Here is a 21,247-nt window from a genome sequence, read left to right as displayed (position 1 = left end):
ATTTAAATTTGACCATTAAAAAAGGAATCCAGAACAATTCAAATGGAATTTGGGGAAAAATAAAACAGATTTCACAGGGCTCTAATTCAGCAATATCCTGCAGTGATCTGAGGTTAATCCTTTCACTATTACAGAAGTTATTAACATGTAGATATTCACCTTCCTGCCGAGCAACACCTTGATGACATGTCTGTTGAGTGTGATGGGGCAAAGTTCATTCTGTAACAGACATAACCCAAGTATCCTGGAGTAAAAAGAAAAGAATCAGGGTTATTAGTAGGAACTGGTGGTTCAATCTCACACAGATATTCAAGTGAACGCGTGTCTCGTACCTGCCGATGTTACGGAAGCAGTTGAGCCTGGCTTCAGTGTTCTTGCCTGGACGGGGCGAGTAGAAGCCCCTCTTGCCGGGTTGATAAAAGAGAGGTGCATTATCATCCCCGTCATCAGGGTCGTCCAGCTCCATGTCAACCACGCTGCGGGTGGAACCGTGCCTCTTTCGGTTCTCCTGCTGGTGGAATATAGAAATTACAATTAAAAACATAACGGGTATAACATCAAGAACTTTTTAATCTCCAAAAAACTACATAGATTAACTCATGAACCCTATACAGCACAAAATTATGAGAATAGTTGTAAACTGAACCTAAGCTGATGCAAAGAACAAAAAAAAGAGCCTTTAGAGTTTTGGACACATACTTGTGCTTTTTCAGGAGTGTCAAGAAGGCCAAGGTCCAGTATACTGTCGGCACCATTTTCCCTGTGCAAGAGAGAGAAGCTCATAAAATACTCCACAAGTCACCACAAAATCAAATGGCATATTGAATTTGTGTGTTATAAAAATTTATAATAAATATTATGTAAGCAATTGTTACAGTATAAGTAATTTTTTTATTACTATATTATTTAATAACTTAAATATGTTAAATACGTATATATTAAATACTATAATTACATAAAATTATATAAAATGTACATAACTTACTTTATAGTATTTAAATACTATAATCTCAAATAACTCCATAATTATAAAAAAAAAATGACACACTGAATTAATTTGTTATAAAAAATAATTTGATGTAAACAATTATTACAGTGTAATATGTCATTTTATTTAATAACAAATGTTAAATATGTATATAATAATACTATAATAATTACATAAAATAAATTATATGAAATATGTACATAAATTTACTTTATAGTGTTTAAATACTATATTAACTCAAATAACTCCATAATTATAATTAAAAAAAAAAGAAAGAAAAAAAAGAATTACACACACACAGACGTTCTTGACAGGAGTTGTGAGATTATTCACCTTCCGTGAGTTATGAGGAGCTCCATGGCTTCTTCCACACGAGCTCTGAGTGAGTCTTCACTGGCCAGGAGCAGCAGCAACTGAGCGGGAGAGAGCTCCAACAGCATCCCTGTGATTTTACTGGCAAATGCCTGTAGAGACAAGCCCACCACATAAGCACATCACATTCTAAATCAACTTTTCAAAAGCCACATTTGCTGATCGTTGAACTGGTCTATACCGGCTGCATGGCGTGCACTCGTGGGTACAGTCTCTCTCCTAGAGCCTGTCTGTGAGCCGGCAGCGGCTCCGGTTCATCACTAGGGTTCCCTTCGGATGCGGGTCTGAACGGCCGTGTGTCAATTGACAGCTGTCTCCTTGAGTCCCTGCAAAAAATTCAAATAAATATTAAAAAAATAAATAAACAAGGTTTTAGATTATCTCTTTTTTTTTATTTTATTTTTTTTTTATAAATTTCAAATAATGTTTTTTTTTTTTTTTTTTTTTTTAGGGACTTTGACAAAAATTGATTTTTTTTTGTTTGTTTTTTAAACAAGCAAATGGGCCAATTCTGAATGCTGATTTTTAATTTTTTTTCTTTCATAGAGCAAATAATATAAATTTGCTTAATTACAAACCAAACTGGTAAAACATCTGTAGCCATTTGAAATAGAGGCAACCGCTGCATTTTAAATCACGATCCATACAATGATGCTACACACAGCATTGGCAGCAGAGCTGCGCTTATAATCACTACTTTAATACGAGGAGGTAGAAGGGAGAAAAAAAAAAAAAAAAAAACGCCATCTAAACTTTTCTGAAGACAGTCAGTTCCCTTCAGAGACACATTCATATAAACCCTCACCCCCAATTCAATATTTATATTTTTCTTCCAATATTACAGGCATTGCGAACAGTGAGCTTGCTGTGTCGGGTACAGTATTTGCTCTGCTGCCGCATCTGTGCTCTCCTCTTTATGTCCATATTCAGCATTTCCTGTCTCTGGTCTGCGTTAACGTCCTGTTTACAGACTTCATAATATTTCCACACAAATAACATTTTGGGAAATGTTTGCTATGCAGTTTGTTTGCAAGTCCGGAACAGAGAAAAAAAAACACCCAAACAATCTAATCCATTTCTGATCGATGGCCGGACAACCGGTGCATCTCTAGTATCTTTAAAGAAACCCAATAAAATGAATTATGTTGCTTATATTCTTGTATTTTCTGGCTAAATAAATGTAAGCAATATCATTAATTTTACATTTAAAAAAAAAAAAAAAAAAAAAAAAAAAAAAAAAAAAAAAAAAACACCATTATTTAAAATTATTTTATTATTTAAAATGAAATATTCCATAATATATTCATGTATTTTCTGGCAAAATAAATGCATCATGAAAGATTTATGCACTTTGGGTGCTTAAAAAAAAAATATATATAAAAAAGCACTTTATAAATAAAATGTACCATTATTATTATTATAATAATATCTTTTTATTTTAAATAATTAAATAATTTTAAACAATGCCGTTTTTAAATACCCATAAAATTAATGATATTGCTTACATTTATTTTACATAAGATTCTTTTATTTTAAATCGTTAATTATTTTAAATAATGTATATAAAAAATTTTTTTTAAAAAAACATGAAATGAACGATATTGCTTAAGCTTATTTATTTTGCCAGAAAATATATCATTAATATATCATAAAAAAGAATATATTTTTAAAAAATAATAAATGTTACATGTTTTTATTAAATCCCCATAAAATTAATGATATTACTTTAAGATTATCTTGCCAGAAAATACATCATGAATATTTGATATATATGGCTCAGCAGAGGGGTTCAGGTAAAGTCACCTGTCACGGTCTCGTCTGGATGCAGCTCTCAGTCCTCCGCTCCTCCTCTCACGCTCACGGTCTCGGTTCCTCAGCCGCTGCATAAGATCTGCAAACACACACAGAAAACCTGAGCTTCATCTTCTCAAAAATGTCAGAAATCTTTGCGTATATGAAAGAAAAAAAAAAAAACAATTGTGGGGTTGTATTCAAGACAAAAAAAAATACCCATTTACAAAAAACATTTATCATCTTATAAATTTGCCTGTCAAAGAAAAGAAATTAGAAGGAAATGTATACATACTGCTAGCCTGCATTCCCTTGCTGACGCTCTGTACACAGTCCAGATTGGGCAGCTTGTCATTGGACAGGAAAGCCTGTGCGATAGCCGTGTAAAAGCTCCGTGCCACTCCGCTGCCCTCTCCTGGTTCATCCTTGAAAGTCACTTTCACTCGATGCACAGCCATGGGCGTAGTGGTGCAGCGACGGCCGAAGTGGGCATTGAGCTGCCGCATGGTCTGCTGGATGAGCTGCTCTCGGTCACGGTCCACCTCCAGGGCCAGATCACGTGACTGCAGGTTCCTCAGCTTTTCCATCTCACGCCGAAACTTGGACTCCTTCACCTCAAAACCACCCAGTTCAGTCAGGATCTGCAATGTTCAGAGCAAAGTAGATGTTTATAGAACTTGATTTCTTGTTTATTGAAGAACTTTTCTAGGGATGTAACGAACGATTATTTTGATAATTGATTAATCTGTCGATTAATTTGATTAATCAAATTAAAATTAAATAATTAAACAAAATAAAATTAAATAATTTCAATCCATTTAGTTATTCCACATCCTGCCCAATGTTGTCCTCCAAACAATGTGAAAATAAATATAGTGAATGTATCTATGTAGGCTTTGCTATATATTGCGCAAAAAGGGTTAAAATATAAACATAAACTTGTGTTACTGCTTAATGTGGTTGCAAAAGTTAAAATGACTAACTTAAAAAGGATAATAAAATAAAAAAAAATAAAAAAAAGGGATCATCTGAACATAGTAATTATATTACATTTCTATGCTACTCCAATAAGAGTCCCTTTACTGTTACTGCTATCATAAAAATATGATTACTTGTATTACATAGTTGTTCAAAATCGCTTTCTCTGAAAATTATCTGCTAAAAATTAGCTGTACTTACAGATCCCGGTTCTGCTCCCACGTCCTCCATGAAGACACGGCCAAACAGCTCCAGAGAAAGCCGCCAGCGGCCCAGCAGCATGTCATGAGAGATCACCATCCCCATAAAACTACAGTGTGGACTGGAGGAAACAAACAAAAAACGTCATTATCACAACACTCACAGCCCTTAATGAATCTATAAATGTTACTTTTCTTACATAAATGTGGGAAGGGGCGGGCCATCGCTCTCTGTCAAACCAATCTCTGCAAGGAGGCTGCTCTTTAACTGGGCTGCCAGATCATGGGGTGAAGGGCCTGGTTTAGATGCATCCATGTCCTGCTCCGCAGTCGGCTGCTCCTCGCCACCCCTCTGCCGAGACTCCATACTCATCACGTTCTTCATGTTTGCCGAATACGACATCTTTGTGGGTAGAATCTGGGATGAGAATTACCCATAATACAATATTGTAAAAATATTGCTTTATTGCTCATTGTTGAGACCTGTTCAGAGAACCATTTTTGACCGCACTGGGAAATTATTTAACATCAGTTTGTGTTTAAATTGGGTCTTTTTTAATCTAATCTACTTACATGATGTGTCATGGCAAATTAACTGCACATCAAATTTGACTGGGAAATTACCCCCAAAAGATAAAGATAAAGTCATTGTGTTAAATGAAAAAAGCATCAAATAGACATTACAAAAAGTAGCTTTAGAAAGTAATATTTTATTTAATTCAACATAGAATTTATACAACGGACATTTTTTTTTTTTTCAGAAGCTGCATCTGAATTGTTATTTAGATATATTTATAGACCAAAACAGTTTAGTTACAAACATTCTTAAAAATATCTTCTTTAAATGTTCCACAAAAGTTTTGAAATGTCATGAAAGTGAGTAAATGTAAATAAAAAGAATTCTTTTTTTTTTTTTGGACAAACTAAAATAAGTTTTTTTTTTTTTGTTTGTTTGTTTTTTTTTAAATGAAATGACACTCTAAATAAAAAAATAAAACTGCCAGTAGGTGGTGGTAAACGTCTAAATGAGTAAGTCATTGAGTGATTCATTCATTCAATTCATTCAAACGGCTGATTCATTCAGGAATTAAGTAAATAGCTCTCTTTATGAATGGGTCATTGAATCACTGGTTCACCCGACTGATTCGCTCAAAACGTGGATTCATTCAGAAACTAAACACAACTGTGTGTTACTTGCAGTTCTCCGGCTTTAGGAAATATTTGCATTGGCAAAATTGAGCAAAAACTGGCAATATTGTGTCTAAAATATAACACAATATTAACTTTTTATTTATTACACAGTTGTATAAAATCAATGTCACATTTGCACTTGTGCTATTCGCGACAAAAACAGCACTCGTGTGATATTGCTTAACTATATCATTTGATATAAATGAGAAAAATTCATACGGGGGATTTTTGCCCCGATATCTTGAATTTTAGGGGCATATAACTGCATTTTATAGTCTTCATCATGCAATGAGTTGTCCTGCTTCATGTTTGTCACCAATCAACTATGTAAAATGTAAGATGAACTATGTAGGTCTGGGGCAGGGTGCATTAAATCATTTTAATGCATTATTTTACCATAACTAATTAATTAAATAAACACTTTAAATAGAGACCTAGTTTAATTTTTATTTAAATGAATGAAAATAATTATTTAAAATAAATGACTGAGACAAAAATAAAAGTAACAAATGAAAAAAGTAAATAAAGTAAATCAACATTAAAATAAAACCAAACAGATAAAGCAAAAAGAAATAAAAATAAAAAATGCAATTTATCATCACTTAAGGGCATAATTTGTCAGAGTTTTAAAAAAAAAATAAAAAATTTACAGAAATTTTAAATTTACAGAAAATTATAAAATCAATTTTTAATACTGAAAAAACTCACCAATTTTCAGTATTGTGAGAAAGTAAGCTGCCATATTTACCTGCAAGCAATTCATGTCCACAGTCAGATCCGTGAGGCCCTTACTGGCCATGTACGAGGATGAATAGAGACCCTGACTTGGCCGTCCAAACAAGTCCTCCTTTCTGGCATTGGGCTGTGAGATGAAGAGGAAAAACAGCAGTGTTAAACTCAACCATCCACACTGACATTACAAACCACCTCTAATAGAAGTATCAACGCAGGTACAGGGCATCACTGACCTGCAGGAGATGTGGCTGGTCAGCCAGTGGAATGGCCTCAGCGAGAGGTACTTCGAAAGGGTTGGGAGGGATGCATCCCAGGAAGGTCATGGAGTCAGAGCGGCGGAAAAACGGATGGTGCTGTCCAGTCTCAGCAGGTACCGGCTCCTCATCCTTATCCTGCAGGGTGGAGCCTGTGCAGTCAAGAGTAACAAAGCGGTTTGATTTGACAGCAGGAAACCAGCTCATGCTGCTTTGCATCACCATCTGAATCTGTGATTTTCGCTTCAGTTTGTGCAATACATGCACAGCGTTTTGAACTCACTCTGATTGGTGTCCTCATCATTCTCGTGCTCAGAGTCCTCATTGTCCAGGCCGAGTTCAAGCAGTTCACGATTCCTGAGGTAGGTTGAAAAAGTATTTAGAAATCTCTCAACAACAGCTCAAACTAGGGCCGAGCAATATCTCCAATACCAAAAATGTCTTTGCTGGAAACATAAAATTAATCAACATCAAGAAGTGGGTGTGGTTATAGCGGTGATAAATCCACAACCTGAAGGTGCAAACCTTCAGGATGCTAATTAAAGCACAAATGCTAACATATATTTTAAAAAATACATTATGTAATTTAATAGCTTTTCAGATAAATAAGTAAATTACACTCGTCAGTTGTTGGACAAATCGTCAATCGAAACCCATAGTTAACCCTTTTAAACCAGCTCAAAGCAAAATAATTAAATATATCTCAGTGTTATGGTTAACTAAAACTTCATCTTTTTGCAAGCTGAAATTAAGCTGAAATAAAATTAGATGAAAAACTAAAACTTGATTGAAAATAAATTTGAACTTAGTTTAAGATGAAGTACTAAAATAACTAAAACCAAAATAAATAAAATTAATAGATAGAAAACAAATTATTGAAATTAAAATAAAAATGGAAAATATAGTTTTTTTTTAAACTATAATTGTTCTTTTAAACTATAATTGTTCATATTAAATATAACTACTAGTGCTGTCAATCGATTAAAAAAAAAAAAACAATTTTTTTCTGTAATTAATCGGGATTAAAAACATTGGAGTTTTTAATATTTTTATATTGTAATAATTTCAAGTATATTTTAAATATTTGTTTAATGGCATCTTTTTATGAATGAAGGCCAGTATCACTGATACTGATGTCTCTATGAAACTGATTTTTTTTAAAACATTAATTATATATACAGTATAACTAAAAAGCTATCAATTTCAACATTTATCAGGCTTTAAAAAAATAAAAACTTAATTTAAGTGAACTTAAAACAATCTTCACATGAACCTATTATAATAAATGTCATTTACCTGTGGCCTTCTGTCTAACAGGTAGGAAATATACAGAAATTGAATAAAGTTATCAAACACTTTACAGTCTTCACTGCATAAATTATAAATTAAATGTTGATTAATCCTTATTAAAGCTACAATTGTCTGTTCTTTGTTCTTTGATTAATATTAATGACAGAAATCACAGCAACTGGTTTATTAGACTGCTGTGACTTTAAAACCTGCCGCTGCCGAACATGACGCGGGTCTGATGCGCATCTAATTTACTCACAACTCTTCATTTAAGATGTTATATAACTCATTTAAGATTGCTCTTATGAGGATACTCGACAAAACAGGCATTTTGTCATAATTCCGTGTGTTCTTGTTTGTTCAAGCATGAAAGAGAACTCGATACTCACACAGACATGACATTCACAGACAGCGCATTCTCGTTTGTCTTGTGGTGCTTGGACGGTTTAAAAGCATTTGCTTGAACAAAAGCCTGATCATATAATGTAACGCTAGCCAAATTATGAAGGAAAAAATGGATGCTGCATTAATTGCGTTACAATTTTTAACGCGTTAAACTGAAAAAGAAAAAAAATAAATAACCGCATGCGCTAATTTTGACAGCACTAATAACTACTAAAATGATATTATGGGTAGCTTACCTCTTCCTGTCAATCTGAGTGGTGTCGAGTGTCGTCTGTAGATTCATGGCTTTAATCCAGTAGATGAGGGCCTGGAAGACGTAGGCCACGTGTTTGAGTGAACACACATCCAGCACAGGCAGAACGTCTGAATGCTCGTCATTATGGGAACGCATCAGAGACAGGGCGTAGTTCAGAAAGTCTCCTCGTGCTGACATCATCCCCTGACGAGCAGTCAAAAGTGTTGCGGCACGCCTGAAGCACAAAGTATGAAATTATTCAATGACAATAGAGTGCTGTAGGGATGACACATTTTTACAGGCCAAAACCCAGAAACGACTTCCGGTTCCATCGTCCTGAAGTCAATGGGTTTTTTGTTAAATTCTGTCTTAAAAGCTTAGCTTTTAACTTCTGCTGATCGTATTTAGGCTTCAAAATTCATAAAAGCTGTGTTCATTTGTGAAGATGATCATGATGCACAAAACATGTATGAATCATAAATGTTGGTCACAGAGCTTATTTTCTACCAATTAAAAAAATCCTTCAGGGCTTTTGACGAGAGAACCACAGAAAATAGATGGGTGAACTTTCACTTCACGGCGAATTGAAACTGGCCAAAGGTCTTACCTTCGACCTTCAAGTGTACGAAGACTGGCCTCCTCTCGTGCAGTCATGCGCTCCCTGCGGCCTGTGTGTTGTGAAGCGTGCAGCGGGTGGCTGGGGTGACCAGGATCCCCGGCTGATGACAGAGCTGAGCCGTACCGTAGCTGCGCTTCAGTGGAATCCATGATGGACACCATCCAGTTCCAGGTGGGGATCAACTTATCCTCCACAAAGTTCTGAAAAATGACATGATTGTGTTATATTTTTCCTTTATTGCAGTCCGACTTTGCTTGGGTAAAGATCGAATGACTCACCTGCAGATTGACGGCATCCTGATAGGTGAGTTTGACCGCAGCGGGATACTGCGAGTAGACCAGGTGGTTGTATTTGGGTATGAGGCTCATGAGGTCAGAGATCTGCCGGATGACGATGCTATAAGCTCGAGCCAGGCTGCTGGCGGACGTCAGGTAGCTGCTAGAGTTACTGGCCTCCAGGGCTGCGGCGGCAGCTGCTGCGCTGGTGCTGATGGCGCTGCTCCGTCGCAGGTTTGAAGGGTCGATGTAGATGAGGCCCGTGGAGCTCGCTGGGAGATACATTAGAATTATTACAGTGACACTGAATATTTTCTGGAATATAAGTTGCTTTTTTATCATCTGAAAGTGCTGACACATTCGACTTATATAATGCAGCTCGCTATGAATTCAAATATGTAATATGTGTGCTTTGTGTACGTTTTATTAATTGCATTATATTAGTCGTTCTTGAATATTTTTTTAAATAATCCCACTTTTTTTTTTTTTAATCACCTGAAAGTGCTGAAACTTATATTCCAAAGCAACTAATATAATGCAATTAATGTGCAATTAATGTCAAGCACGCAAAACATGCGCACATTTGTAGGGCCCTATGATTTCCGTGATGCAGAAAACGCGGAATCCTGTCATAAAAAAGTAATTTATGTATAAATTAAATTAATGTTTTATGTCTTCATTTGATTGCCAGAAAAATTAAAATACACAACACAGAATTTCTGAAAAAAAACAAAACATTTCATAGAAATTGATTCTTTAAAAATTGGTTGTTTTTATGAATTCAATTAATTAGATATGCCTTTTGATTATTAAATTTAATTAAACCATTAAAATAGAATCCAGAAAACTTAAAACAGAAAACACAGAATTTGATAAAAAAAATAAAACCATATTGAGAAAAAATAAAACATTTTATAGGGCCCTAAAAAATGTCATTTTACTTTTTATAAATTGTTGTTAAATTGTATAAGTTTTATGATTTCAATTAAATAGCCATGCTTTTTGATCACTACAAAATGTAATTTAACTTAAAATGGAGTTCAAAAAAATTAAAACGGAAAAAAAAACAGAATCCAGAATAAATCAAATGGAAAAAAATTAATTTAGAAAAAAATAAAATGGAATTTGGGAAAATATAAAACATTTCATAGGTCCCTAAATTTTGGATTTGTGCCAAACGACATAAGTACGTGAGCCCAAGTTTATTTAGTTTAGCGCATTTCCCACATGCCACTTTTGCTTTGAATAAATTTGTTTAGGCTTGGTGTTTATAAAAAAAAAAAAAAAATGTTTATAATGAATACCACTATAATTTAATGTTTTATACTTGTTTTATACGTATTTTTTCTGAAAACCATTAAATTTAAAAGGATTTATTTTGGAGTGAGGGGAACCAAAATACATGTTTATAATGTTTGCGGTAACACTTTACAATAAAGGTCCACAAACAAATACAACTTTTGGATTTTAATAATGTATTAGTCAATTAACATTAAGAATAATAATTGCTGTGGAACTATTGTGCATGGTTAGTTCATGATAACTTATGCAGTTAACTAATGTTAACTAAATCTTTTTTTGGACAGGTGGTGGGAGTTACTTACCAGCAGGTGTGGATGAGCTGGATGGGGCACCGCCAGCAGAGCGCTGGCTGGGTGTAGTGCGAACAGCCCACTGCATGGACCGCGGTGCCTGGGCCGCACTGTTGGCGTGTGCCGAGCCCGTTGTTCTCTCCAGGGGCTCATCTAACAGGAAAGTCTCCTGATCCACGTCGTCACTCTGACTGCTGCTGCTGTCCGAGTCACTGGAGTCATTCGACTGAGAGTCGTCCTCAGAGAAGAAAGCAGGAACGCTGCTAGCACCTTCAGATAAAAGACACGGAAGGTTATTCTAAAGTCAGAATCACAGATATTATGAAATGCAAGCACACTTTATTCTAGCTCAATTTTTTACAATGTGGTTTAAAGTTGAAGGGTTTTATTTTTTCAAACAATAATGCAATTTGTTTGAGTGGCCCGTCTGGGACCGACATAACATTTGTTCAACCAACAGCATGCGTTTTGGGCGGGGCTACATGTTTGTTTGACTAATTAAAGTGTTTGAAAAGCCATTTTTGCAATTCCATTTGATGACACTAGATGCATAGAACCTCTTTCTTCATTTTCTTTGTTTTTTTCTGCATAATAACATCAGGCAAAGCATCTGCCAAGAAAAATTAGCCTTTTGAGTAACTCTGGAATATTTTTTTTTTTTTTTTTTTAAATTTGATTAATGTACACTGTCCCTTAAAAAAAATACATGCTAATGAGAGTGTGCTATACCACTAACTAGTTGGTCTGTAATTTCTGCCTGAAGTAGATAAACAAGGGCGTCTGATGTGATCGAAAAAGAAAAATAGACTGGTCAACTCACTAAACGTAATTCTACAGGTGCCACATGGACAAATTCAAAACAAAATGCATTTATAGCTCTTATCTGAAGCCATTATAGCCTACTGCACACTCAGTAGGTGATGTGAAGGTTAGTTGAGGGTAAAACAAAAAGGAGGGACCATTCTGCGGCATAATTGTGCCAATTTTAACAGTCAAATTGAAGCACCTGCTTCAGATCCAGCGGTGGCGGCAGTCACAACGCTTCTGCGGCCACTTGCATTGTCCTGGTTGCTATGGTTACTCTCACTGTCACTCTCAGTCTCAGCAGCAGCCAACAAATCCAGCTCCATGTCACTGCCTGCAAGAAAAAGATTGTGTGTGACTTCAGCCTCATTTACAAAAGAAATTGTTGGCTTCTCAACAAAAACACAACAAGCAGCGCCAGTGTTTCTAACACATGGTTTGTTGTAATATAATGTTGAACAGCAGAGCAGCAGCGGCATGTAGGGCTGTGCCTGAGGGACAGAAATATTATCCCGATATTTTTTTTCCATATTTCGATATCAGTATGTATTACACAGCTCTCTGAAATGCTTAATTCTGATTGGTCTGTCACGACACTGAGGTCAGCTATTCCCTGATTGTATCCGTTGGCAATGGCAACGCTGTGTAATGACGCTCATGCGGGAATTTGTAGCTAGCTAATTAAATATTTCAACTCAGTATTTTCCGTCTAATTATTTACTTATGTGGCAAGCGGCTATGTAATAAGCGGGATGATGTACATCCAAACAGTTGTTGTCATTGCAAAATAAACCATCACAATATTCATTTTATACTACTGGGAAAGAAAAAGCATTCCACATGTTTGTTAGACCTCAAAAATAAATGCAGAAGACTCCACGGAGTAAGCCATCTTTTAATTTAAGGTCCCATGAAATCATGCAATTGTATTTTTTCCCAAATTCTGTACATTTTATTTTTTCTGGAATTAGCATTTTATGATGAACAGAGCTTGTATACAGTATGAATTAAAGCATCTCTGTGATTTGATTCATCGTGTGTTTACCATCTTCATCGTGTTCATCATGCTGTCCTTCGGCCTCTGCGTTCTCCTCCCCCTGCTCCTCCTGGTCATCATGGTGATCCTCCTCACCTGCAACTCCTTCCACCACCTCTACCTGAACAGGTGAACAGCCAGGCAGCATTTAGAGAACGAGCTAAAACTCACCATTAAATCAAAATTGACAATTCTTATGTTGTTATGGAATATTGCAGTATTTATTAATGATTTATAAATGATTTATCCATGCACTTTTTTTTTTAATTAATGTGCCTCAATCTTTAATCAAAATATCCCCCTCCCTCTTGCAACAACATCTCTTCTATGATGATGTGTTTACTGGCACGAGGGCGGGGCTACCTGTCACTCACAAGAGATCGACCAATACCAAACCACAACCATCCAATCAATTATTTCACTCAGATATACTTCACAATAGGGAAGAAAAAAAAAAAAAAAAAGATTCATGCCAACTCTAAGGCAAGCAAACAAACAAACCAAGCAGCCAATATATTGGCCAGGGTAATAACATGGCCAATATTTGGCATAGTTGCGCTACATGCAAGTGTAGGGTATCACACCTCTTCTACGTCAGCAGAAACAATATCATCCTGCTCTTCGTCGCGGCCACGGGCCGTCTGGGACTGGCTGCTGCGGCGAGGCTGGGGGTTCCTGATGATGTATGAAGAGGCTGACTGACTGGAGCTGAGTAACATAAGACAGCATCAGCATCAACAACAACTTGAGTAAGATCTATTAAAATACATTGCAATAGCTTTAGTGTAAACCTAATGGAATAGTCCACCCAAAAAAAAGTTAATTGTGGGGAGCAAAACATAACGCAATGCAATACAATGATGCATTTTTCTAGTTATGCCAAGCTCTAAAATATTTTATCGGGTACAAATTGAGTAAAAAAAAATCCTTATCCCTAATTCTTATCCAGTAAATCACACATTACTAGAAACGTTATGTAAATTCATTGGTTATAAAAAGAAGAGTAATCCCAAAAAACATTCGGCTCTTAAAACTTCCGGAATTCTGAAATGTAATTATCTTAATTCAAATCATTTAAGTTACTTTTTTTTTTAAATCCATGGACACTCTGTAAATTGGAGAAAAAAAAAAAACCTGTGTGCGGCCAACTAAAGCGTCACACACCTGCTGGACTGATCCGGGGAGGGTCGTGGTGGCAAAGGCTCCACAGAGAAGAGCTCCTCACTGCCCTGTACAGCATCGATGCTGGTACTGGCCAGAGTGAAGGGCGCTGTAGGGCGAGCGATACCCATGCGCACCGGCACAATCAGGGACTCAGCCACATTACAGAGCTCTTCCACTGCATAAGGCAACAGCGCCTGGAAAACACGCCTGCACTTCCCGATGGGCTGAGGGATGAAGTTGCTGAAGGAAATAAACAAGAGAGAGAGAATGTGAGCATTATTAATTAACTTAGCAATTTATCAGCAAAGTTGAGATCATGTTGATCATTTAGAGGCCTTAGAAATTTGTGTATCAATATAATACAATAGGTTTTATAAGGTTAAAAAAAAAAAAAAAAAAAACAACATGAAAAGTGAACAATATTGACTTTCAAGATAAGGTCATTAGACTAAATTATTTTTTGTTGGATAAAGCATTTGATTTCGCATATTGCTTTTAAACTCAATATTTTATAAACTCTCTTTTCTATTTATCAGCATGACTGACAACAGTACAAAGTGAAGTTCAGTAAATAAGTCGTACTTTTTCTTCTTGGACGATGCCATCTCCACACTGAGGATGACAAACACTCGGGCCACAGAGCGCAAGAACCTCCGTGTGACATTGATGGCCTCCTCTCTGCGGCCGGGGGTGTATTTATTCTGTAGCTCCTTCACCAGGGTCCCTAACAGAGTGTCAATGAACTGCGGAACAGCGAGAACAAGAGAAGACAGTTAGTATAGATCATATAGATATAGTTAATTTCTGTTTATTACTGTGAAGCTGCTTTGAAACAATCTAAATTGTAAAAAGCTCTATATAAATAAAAGTGACTTGACTAGAGCAAGGCATAACTACAAAAAATTACAACAGAAATTTCTGTGAATTTTCGAGGTCTGGAAAGAACAACTGCCATTTCTTCCACTCACAGTGATGTCTGGTGCACACTTGACAATGAGGCAATGTGTAAAACAGTCCAGCCTGATGGTGCCGCTCTGCTGGTTCAGGTACATCTGCTCCTCCGGTAAAAGGTGAGCGATTCTGCTGCTGGCGCTTAGTCTGGAATGATACAACACGGCAAAAAAAGTAATGAAAGCTGAATGTGTCCAATGAAATTTGCCTGCAGTGATAGTTAAAATGTTCTACTTACGGGTCTTTGTTTTCCTGAGAGCCAAACATTATCATGGACTTCAGTGCGTTCCAGTCCTGCAACACGCGCTCTAGAGCCAGCTGGGCAAAGCGTGGAGGCTCCAGGTCATGATCTGGCATATCCGAGTCTGAAAGACAGAGATGCATTAAAACACACAAAAAAAACAACAAATAAACAACTCAAACGCACTAATGAATCATGTTAAGAAATACTTGAAAATAAAGAAAAACTCAAGATACTTTCTCCACTTTTCATGCACTATAGCGAAAGTTAAACCAGATTCATGAAAGATTAATAATAAAATTCTTCTTTAACTGCGATTTCCTTCTTATTTCATACATGACACCCCCTTCAAGGTACAATATTTGAACCATTAGGTGTGCATGGTCCTCCAGAATAGTTTGTAAATCCCTGAGAATGACATATATAGGCGTGAAACCACCAACACTATATTGGTCAGTGTTTCAGTTTCATTGTCCAACCCCTGTAAATATTTATAACTACTAGAAATGTGAGAGAAGTGACAAGTAATAAATAATGTAAAATTGATTGGTCATGATTATGCGTGACGTGACTCTGAATTCGAATTCAGTAACAACTCAAATAGGGACCTTGTTTTTAATTTTATAATTATTACAATTTTCAGCAGCATTCAGCACATATGAGAACACGATCACTCCAGCAGCACGCGCGCACACAGAAAAAGGACGCATTGACACTAGACAGAGTGCAAAAAGACAGAACAAATGAATGCAACAGATCGCTTCATCTTGAGACAGGCTCTTTAAAAGTGAAATTAATGGTGCATTAAAAATACTGAGTGCTTAACTCCCATCAAGTCAGTTGTGAAAATAGTGTGCAAGCTTATGATTATATTATGATTGCAGTAATTTGCAGGCAGCCCAAAAATATGACCTTTGAAGTTTTTTTTTTTATTGAGTTGATTAGTCTTTGGCAAGAACCGCCATACAATCAAGATAATAAAGAAAATTACAGGCTTTGGAGTTAAGAAAAATAAGATGTTCTAAAGAAAATAGTTGAAAACTTAAGAATTTCAAGAAATGCACTTAAGAAGTTCCAAGAAGTTCGTAAGAATGTTCCTAAGAAATTTCTTAACTTAATGTAAACTATATGATGTAAACTATATTATCATCCCAGCTCTAATCTGCTAAATGTGACTATAAGGATTGATGATTTTAACACATTATAAACATTAACATCATGATTTCCTGTAAAGCTGCTTTGAAACAATGTGTATTGTGAAAAGTGCTATATAAATAAATTTGACTTGACTACTTTAAGAAGATTTTCGTGAATCCGGCCCCAGGTCCCTTCCCTACTCAAAGACAGACCTTCAGCGCTGGCAGCCTTCCGGTTCCTGTCCTCTCGGATGCGAGGTGGTCGATACTGGCAGTGTTCCACACTCTGCCTTGCAACAGTCTGCACCAGAAACAGCAAGATGTGCTCTCCCCTATCAGTCACAAACAGAGGGGGAGAAAGAGTTCATGATGCAGAATGTAGGTTGCCCCGATGACCCCATAAAATGGTTTGACAACAGAAAGTTGGAGCAGTTCCTGGTCCTTTTTTAAACAGCATGTAGTGCAATAGTTCCTAGTGAACATACCTGCTGTTAGGAGTGGTAACCAGATTAGTGGTGGTCAGCAGCCTGTAGAGCAGATCCAAACGAGCTGCTTTCTGGCCCGCGATAAGAGTTTTGCATTTACACTTCTCCCAGCAGTCACAGTATGCGGTGGGAGATGTTCTCTTCAGCCTGGAGAAGAAACAAGATGGGCATGCATTACTGTTTTTAAAACCTAGTGAACTACTTTGCTGGGGTGTGACGAGAGCTCTCGCAAGATTAAAACGTGACGAGATCTCTCTTAAAGGTGAAAAGCTGTCTTGCGATATTGCCATGATGGAGTGCGAGGATGAAATTAGGATATAATATGCCACCGCTACATTTACATTACGCCTACACTGTCGTTTTGCTTTTTATAGAAATAAAAACTATTTAATTCAGCTGGACAACAGTCACTTCAATCCCATCTAGCTCATCCAACATGAGCTGGAGAGTAGTACATAGTGCAGCAGGAATCAGAGTTCACTGATCACGTGATGAGAATAAGTGACGAAATGACTGACAAGACCATGGCGGAGGATTTGTTGCACAGGAGCCTAAGCATCTCATCTCGTTCTCGTGAACTACATCTTGTCTTATTTTGTGAGCTAACTGTCTCGTCACACCCCTTATAATAACTAAAATGTAACTCTGTAAGTAGCTGTTTTGAAAAAAAATTAGATTAGCAATTTCAATTGGTCAACATGCCGCCAATCTATAATTCTCACTATGACAAGCATAAAAATACAGACCAGTTCAATAATGCAGTTTTAATTAGATTGAATTATTTTACTAGATACTTTAGCATTTTTGAAACGTACGGTTTTTAGTAATATATCAACAGTAATTTTGTTATATACTTTTGTCATTTTAAAATATTTATTTTTAGCTTTAATTTTTTTATATTTATTTCTGATTTAGTTTTCAGTCAACCTAACTCATTTTATTTTAGTTAGTTGCCAGGGCCAGATTTCTAATTTTCATTTTATCAAATTTTTATATCAGTTTAATTTCAATTAATAACTATTTTTGAAAGATTGTTTCAATTAACAACAACAACAACAACAACAACAACAACAACAACAACAACAACAACAACAACAACAACAACAACAACAACAACAACAACAACAACAACAACAACAACAACAACAACAACAACAACAACAACAACAACAACAACAACAACAACAACAACAACAACAACAACAACAACAACAACAACAACAACAACAACAACAACACTGGTTGCAATGGATTTAAGAATTTCCCACTTCCAGAAGGATAAATGTGGTGAAAATTAAAGTGCCAATTTTGCACTCACTTGCAGTCATGACCCTTGTGGCAGACCCTGGCGCATTCAGTGCAGCAGCACAGAGACTCCAGCAGGCCGCAAGTTCGGCACTCAAAGATATCCTGCAAACAGGACAAGTACAGACAAGTTCAGTAAATCGTATTATACACTATAATACACTAAATACACTATTTCCGATGTTGATAACTCCGATAACTCATAATCATAATTAGTCTGTGAAAAGGTTATATTAAAGGCTGTGGCGTTTGTACCTGGTTGATGTGTTCTGCTCCAGTCCAGGTGAAGCTGCAAGTGTCGTTACAACACAGGACGTAGAGGGGAGAGTCATCTGGATTGGTGCCTGAAGGACAGATCATCTCCATGAACACCGACGCTGCATCCTCTTTCTCTCCAAGGCCCGGTTCACCTAAACAAGAACACAAGATCCTTAGGGTCTCCGGATGTTTTGAAACATGCATCTAATTTAGTTGAACTGCATCCATGTACTTACCTTTGGCTATTTTTTGTGCTGCTTCTAAAACAGTAATGGCTGCTGGGTAAGCCCTTCCACTCACCGCCAACATGAATGGAGTCATTCCACGAGCATCCCTATCAAACAACAGCAATAAAAATGGTCAAAGATAGCTAAAAGGAGACTGGCTATCCTTTAGAGCTGCGGCAGGGCCACGTACTTGGCAGAGAGCAGCTCTCGTAAGTGAGGTCGCAGGACGACGCTGTCACACATCAGCTTCAGTATCAGGTGAGCATTGGCCTTACGGTCTTTAGACTCCACTACTGATGGTTCAGATGAAGGTCCTTCAGAAGACACGAGAAAGATTGAAACCTTGCTAAAGAAAGCTTTAAATTATGGCACAGAGCAGTGGTTCTTAACTGGAGGGATCTTGACCCAAAAAACGGGTTGCAAGTCTATTCTGATTCAGGGTTATTATTGTTAACTAAAACCATAAATAATTAAAAAAAAAAAAAAAAACACAAAAAAAAAAAACATTTTGTTACTTGAAATGCCAAGGCAATATTTCTCATTTTCATTTAGTTCAAGTTTAAGTGGAAAAACAACTAAATTTAAAAAACAAACTAATAATTAAAAGTTAAATACTATGCATATATACTATATAATACTATACATTTTTAAAGACAAAATTACTAAAACAGAAAAAAAAAAAAAATTGTAATAGAATATCAATTATACTAAAATAAAGGACAGATCAAACCAAGGACAATAACTATAATGATAAAAAACTAAAAATGTATAAAAAAAAAAAATAAAAAAAAAATAAAAAAAATCCTTTCGCAATGATTTTTTCCAGCTGATGAAAACAAACTCTTCACAGCCAATCATCAACAGAACCCATCTTGCTTTAAAAGCCTCAAGCATTTAAAGCTGCAGATGACAAATGCACTTATAAGCAGAACAATACTGTCCGTTAGTGTCGATACCAATATAGTTATCGTTATATTGGGTCACCACTTGATGTCCAATGAAAAATCTGGGTCCTGGAGCAAAACCAGTTGAGAACCACTGCCATAGAGAGTTCTTTGGGAGGCCGGTTCACGTACCTGGGATGGTGGAAGTGCTGGGTCCCTGGCTGGTGCCTGTGGAAGCAGTGGTAAGGGAGCCCACTGCAGGGGCCAAGATGAAATCAATGTCACCGTCTAGCAGAGAAGATGGTTTTGTAAGACATCAGGCTATTGCATGCATGTAATATATCTGTTACAGCCCAAAAACTGCTGAACTCACCAGGGTCCATTGGTGGAGGGTCTGGTACCCAGCTGGGAGGAGCAATAGGGGGTGAAACTGGGTCTTGGTGGTCGCTGGAGGAAGGGCCGGATTCGTGACGGCCCAAACCTGCAGCGCGGAGGGAGCGCCTCATCATCTCTCTCAAACGCAATCTACAGAAATGGGAATAAAAACAAATGTGAAATAACTGTACACTATCAACAAACAAATACAAAATCTCAAACAGTAGATCATTGCGCTTGCAATGTTAAGGTCATGGGTTTGATTCCCTGTGAATACATGAACTGATAAAATGTATACCTTGAAAGGGATTCTGCAGTTTTAAAATAAATAAAGATAAATAAAGAATATTTTTAAGGCACAAATAAAAAGTTAATACCGTATATCCATAAAGAACAAACCCACTCAATCTCAAAATAAATCATGTATCTCCAGATTCTTTTATTTAATTGAACAGGCTGCAGCACACATTCAACTAAGCTTAAAATACTCAAATCAATTTCAATATGTATATTGAATAAAATGTTTTATGTACAAATATCTATCAATACATACAAACTAGAGGTTTACTGATATTGCTGTTATAATAATAATGTATTTAAAGGAAGGCAATAAAATGATTGTGTCAAAACTAGTAAAATTTATATACTGAATGTGTAAATGTTTTTTAGTCTTTCTTTCCTGTGACAGGGTGGCTCAGACACAAGCTACAAGACTTTACATTGAATTAAATGCCAGATACAGTGTACTGTATAACCAAAATACCAATATATAGAGAGAGAGAGAGGAAAAAAAAAAAAAAAAAAAAAAATACACATTGCAGGAATTTTTAATTATAATCAAGCTCAAAATACGCTGGGACCCTCATTTTGAAAAATCTATTTTACTACTTCCAGAAAGAGATGAGATAAAATATGCACTCTTACAACCATCTACAAATTACAATATAAACAGCATAATTTATCAAGCATTTGCTCAGCTTAAATGTGCAGTATTCATTAACCGACACTTCTCCGAGACCTTCTCTGACTAGAACATGAAACAGCGCAGCATTTTTACTTGAACATGCTGCACTCATTTATTTAATTCAATCATAGTCTTTTAAAGATTAATAATCACATTAGGCTGTAGTGTGCTTCCTGTTTTTCCATTCCCAGATACAAGACTTATGGCCTTAATTCTTAAATTCAGTTTGATTAAATTTAAGATTTTCAGGACCTATGGGAGCCCTGCTTGAATGCAATTTTAAAAAATGGCTTCGGTTAAAAAGGCCTGCCAAATGCATGAATGTAAATGTAATTTAATTAAGTAATATAGATAATGTGTAACAATGCTGCAATTTATGCATTTTCTTGTGGTTCTGCTCTATTCTTCATTTTCACCAAATTCATTAATTTTTTTATTTTTTTTAATGCTTCTCCAGTTAAATGCTTTTCTATATCCCAGTAAATCTGAATA

The 21,247-nt window shown here is 36.1% G+C and overlaps 1 protein-coding gene across 7 annotated transcripts in view; it reads right to left on the bottom strand.

Annotated features, from left to right (window-relative positions):
- Positions 1-21,247, bottom strand: part of ubr5 (ubiquitin protein ligase E3 component n-recognin 5) — a 51,131-nt gene that overhangs the window by 6,409 nt on the left and 23,475 nt on the right. For 5 of the 7 annotated variants that reach the window (XM_051864589.1, XM_051864590.1, XM_051864593.1 and 2 more), the window contains 31 exons: positions 19,790-19,941; positions 19,609-19,704; positions 18,723-18,846; positions 18,542-18,639; positions 18,303-18,457; positions 18,061-18,152; positions 16,743-16,889; positions 16,471-16,589; positions 15,119-15,245; positions 14,898-15,027; positions 14,512-14,672; positions 13,930-14,169; positions 13,350-13,473; positions 12,775-12,886; positions 11,932-12,063; positions 10,938-11,195; positions 9,337-9,605; positions 9,047-9,258; positions 8,441-8,674; positions 6,793-6,866; positions 6,489-6,661; positions 6,269-6,382; positions 4,530-4,747; positions 4,331-4,451; positions 3,447-3,792; positions 3,164-3,251; positions 1,542-1,686; positions 1,322-1,452; positions 700-760; positions 333-511; positions 160-244 (listed from right to left, as the gene is read on the bottom strand). In XM_051864589.1, coding sequence (XP_051720549.1) covers positions 160-244; positions 333-511; positions 700-760; positions 1,322-1,452; positions 1,542-1,686; positions 3,164-3,251; positions 3,447-3,792; positions 4,331-4,451; positions 4,530-4,747; positions 6,269-6,382; positions 6,489-6,661; positions 6,793-6,866; positions 8,441-8,674; positions 9,047-9,258; positions 9,337-9,605; positions 10,938-11,195; positions 11,932-12,063; positions 12,775-12,886; positions 13,350-13,473; positions 13,930-14,169; positions 14,512-14,672; positions 14,898-15,027; positions 15,119-15,245; positions 16,471-16,589; positions 16,743-16,889; positions 18,061-18,152; positions 18,303-18,457; positions 18,542-18,639; positions 18,723-18,846; positions 19,609-19,704; positions 19,790-19,941 — 4,717 coding nt within the window. The remainder of the gene's footprint in view (positions 1-159; positions 245-332; positions 512-699; positions 761-1,321; positions 1,453-1,541; positions 1,687-3,163; positions 3,252-3,446; positions 3,793-4,330; positions 4,452-4,529; positions 4,748-6,268; positions 6,383-6,488; positions 6,662-6,792; positions 6,867-8,440; positions 8,675-9,046; positions 9,259-9,336; positions 9,606-10,937; positions 11,196-11,931; positions 12,064-12,774; positions 12,887-13,349; positions 13,474-13,929; positions 14,170-14,511; positions 14,673-14,897; positions 15,028-15,118; positions 15,246-16,470; positions 16,590-16,742; positions 16,890-18,060; positions 18,153-18,302; positions 18,458-18,541; positions 18,640-18,722; positions 18,847-19,608; positions 19,705-19,789; positions 19,942-21,247) is intronic. The other 2 variants (XM_051864591.1, XM_051864594.1) reach the window with 2 other exon arrangements.

Source organism: Ctenopharyngodon idella, chromosome 16 (genome assembly GCF_019924925.1).
Source record: "Ctenopharyngodon idella isolate HZGC_01 chromosome 16, HZGC01, whole genome shotgun sequence".
NCBI classification, from domain to species: Eukaryota; Metazoa; Chordata; class Actinopteri; order Cypriniformes; family Xenocyprididae; genus Ctenopharyngodon; species Ctenopharyngodon idella.
Note: the sequence above shows the minus strand (reverse complement) of the source record. Positions and strands in the feature narration are given on the sequence as shown.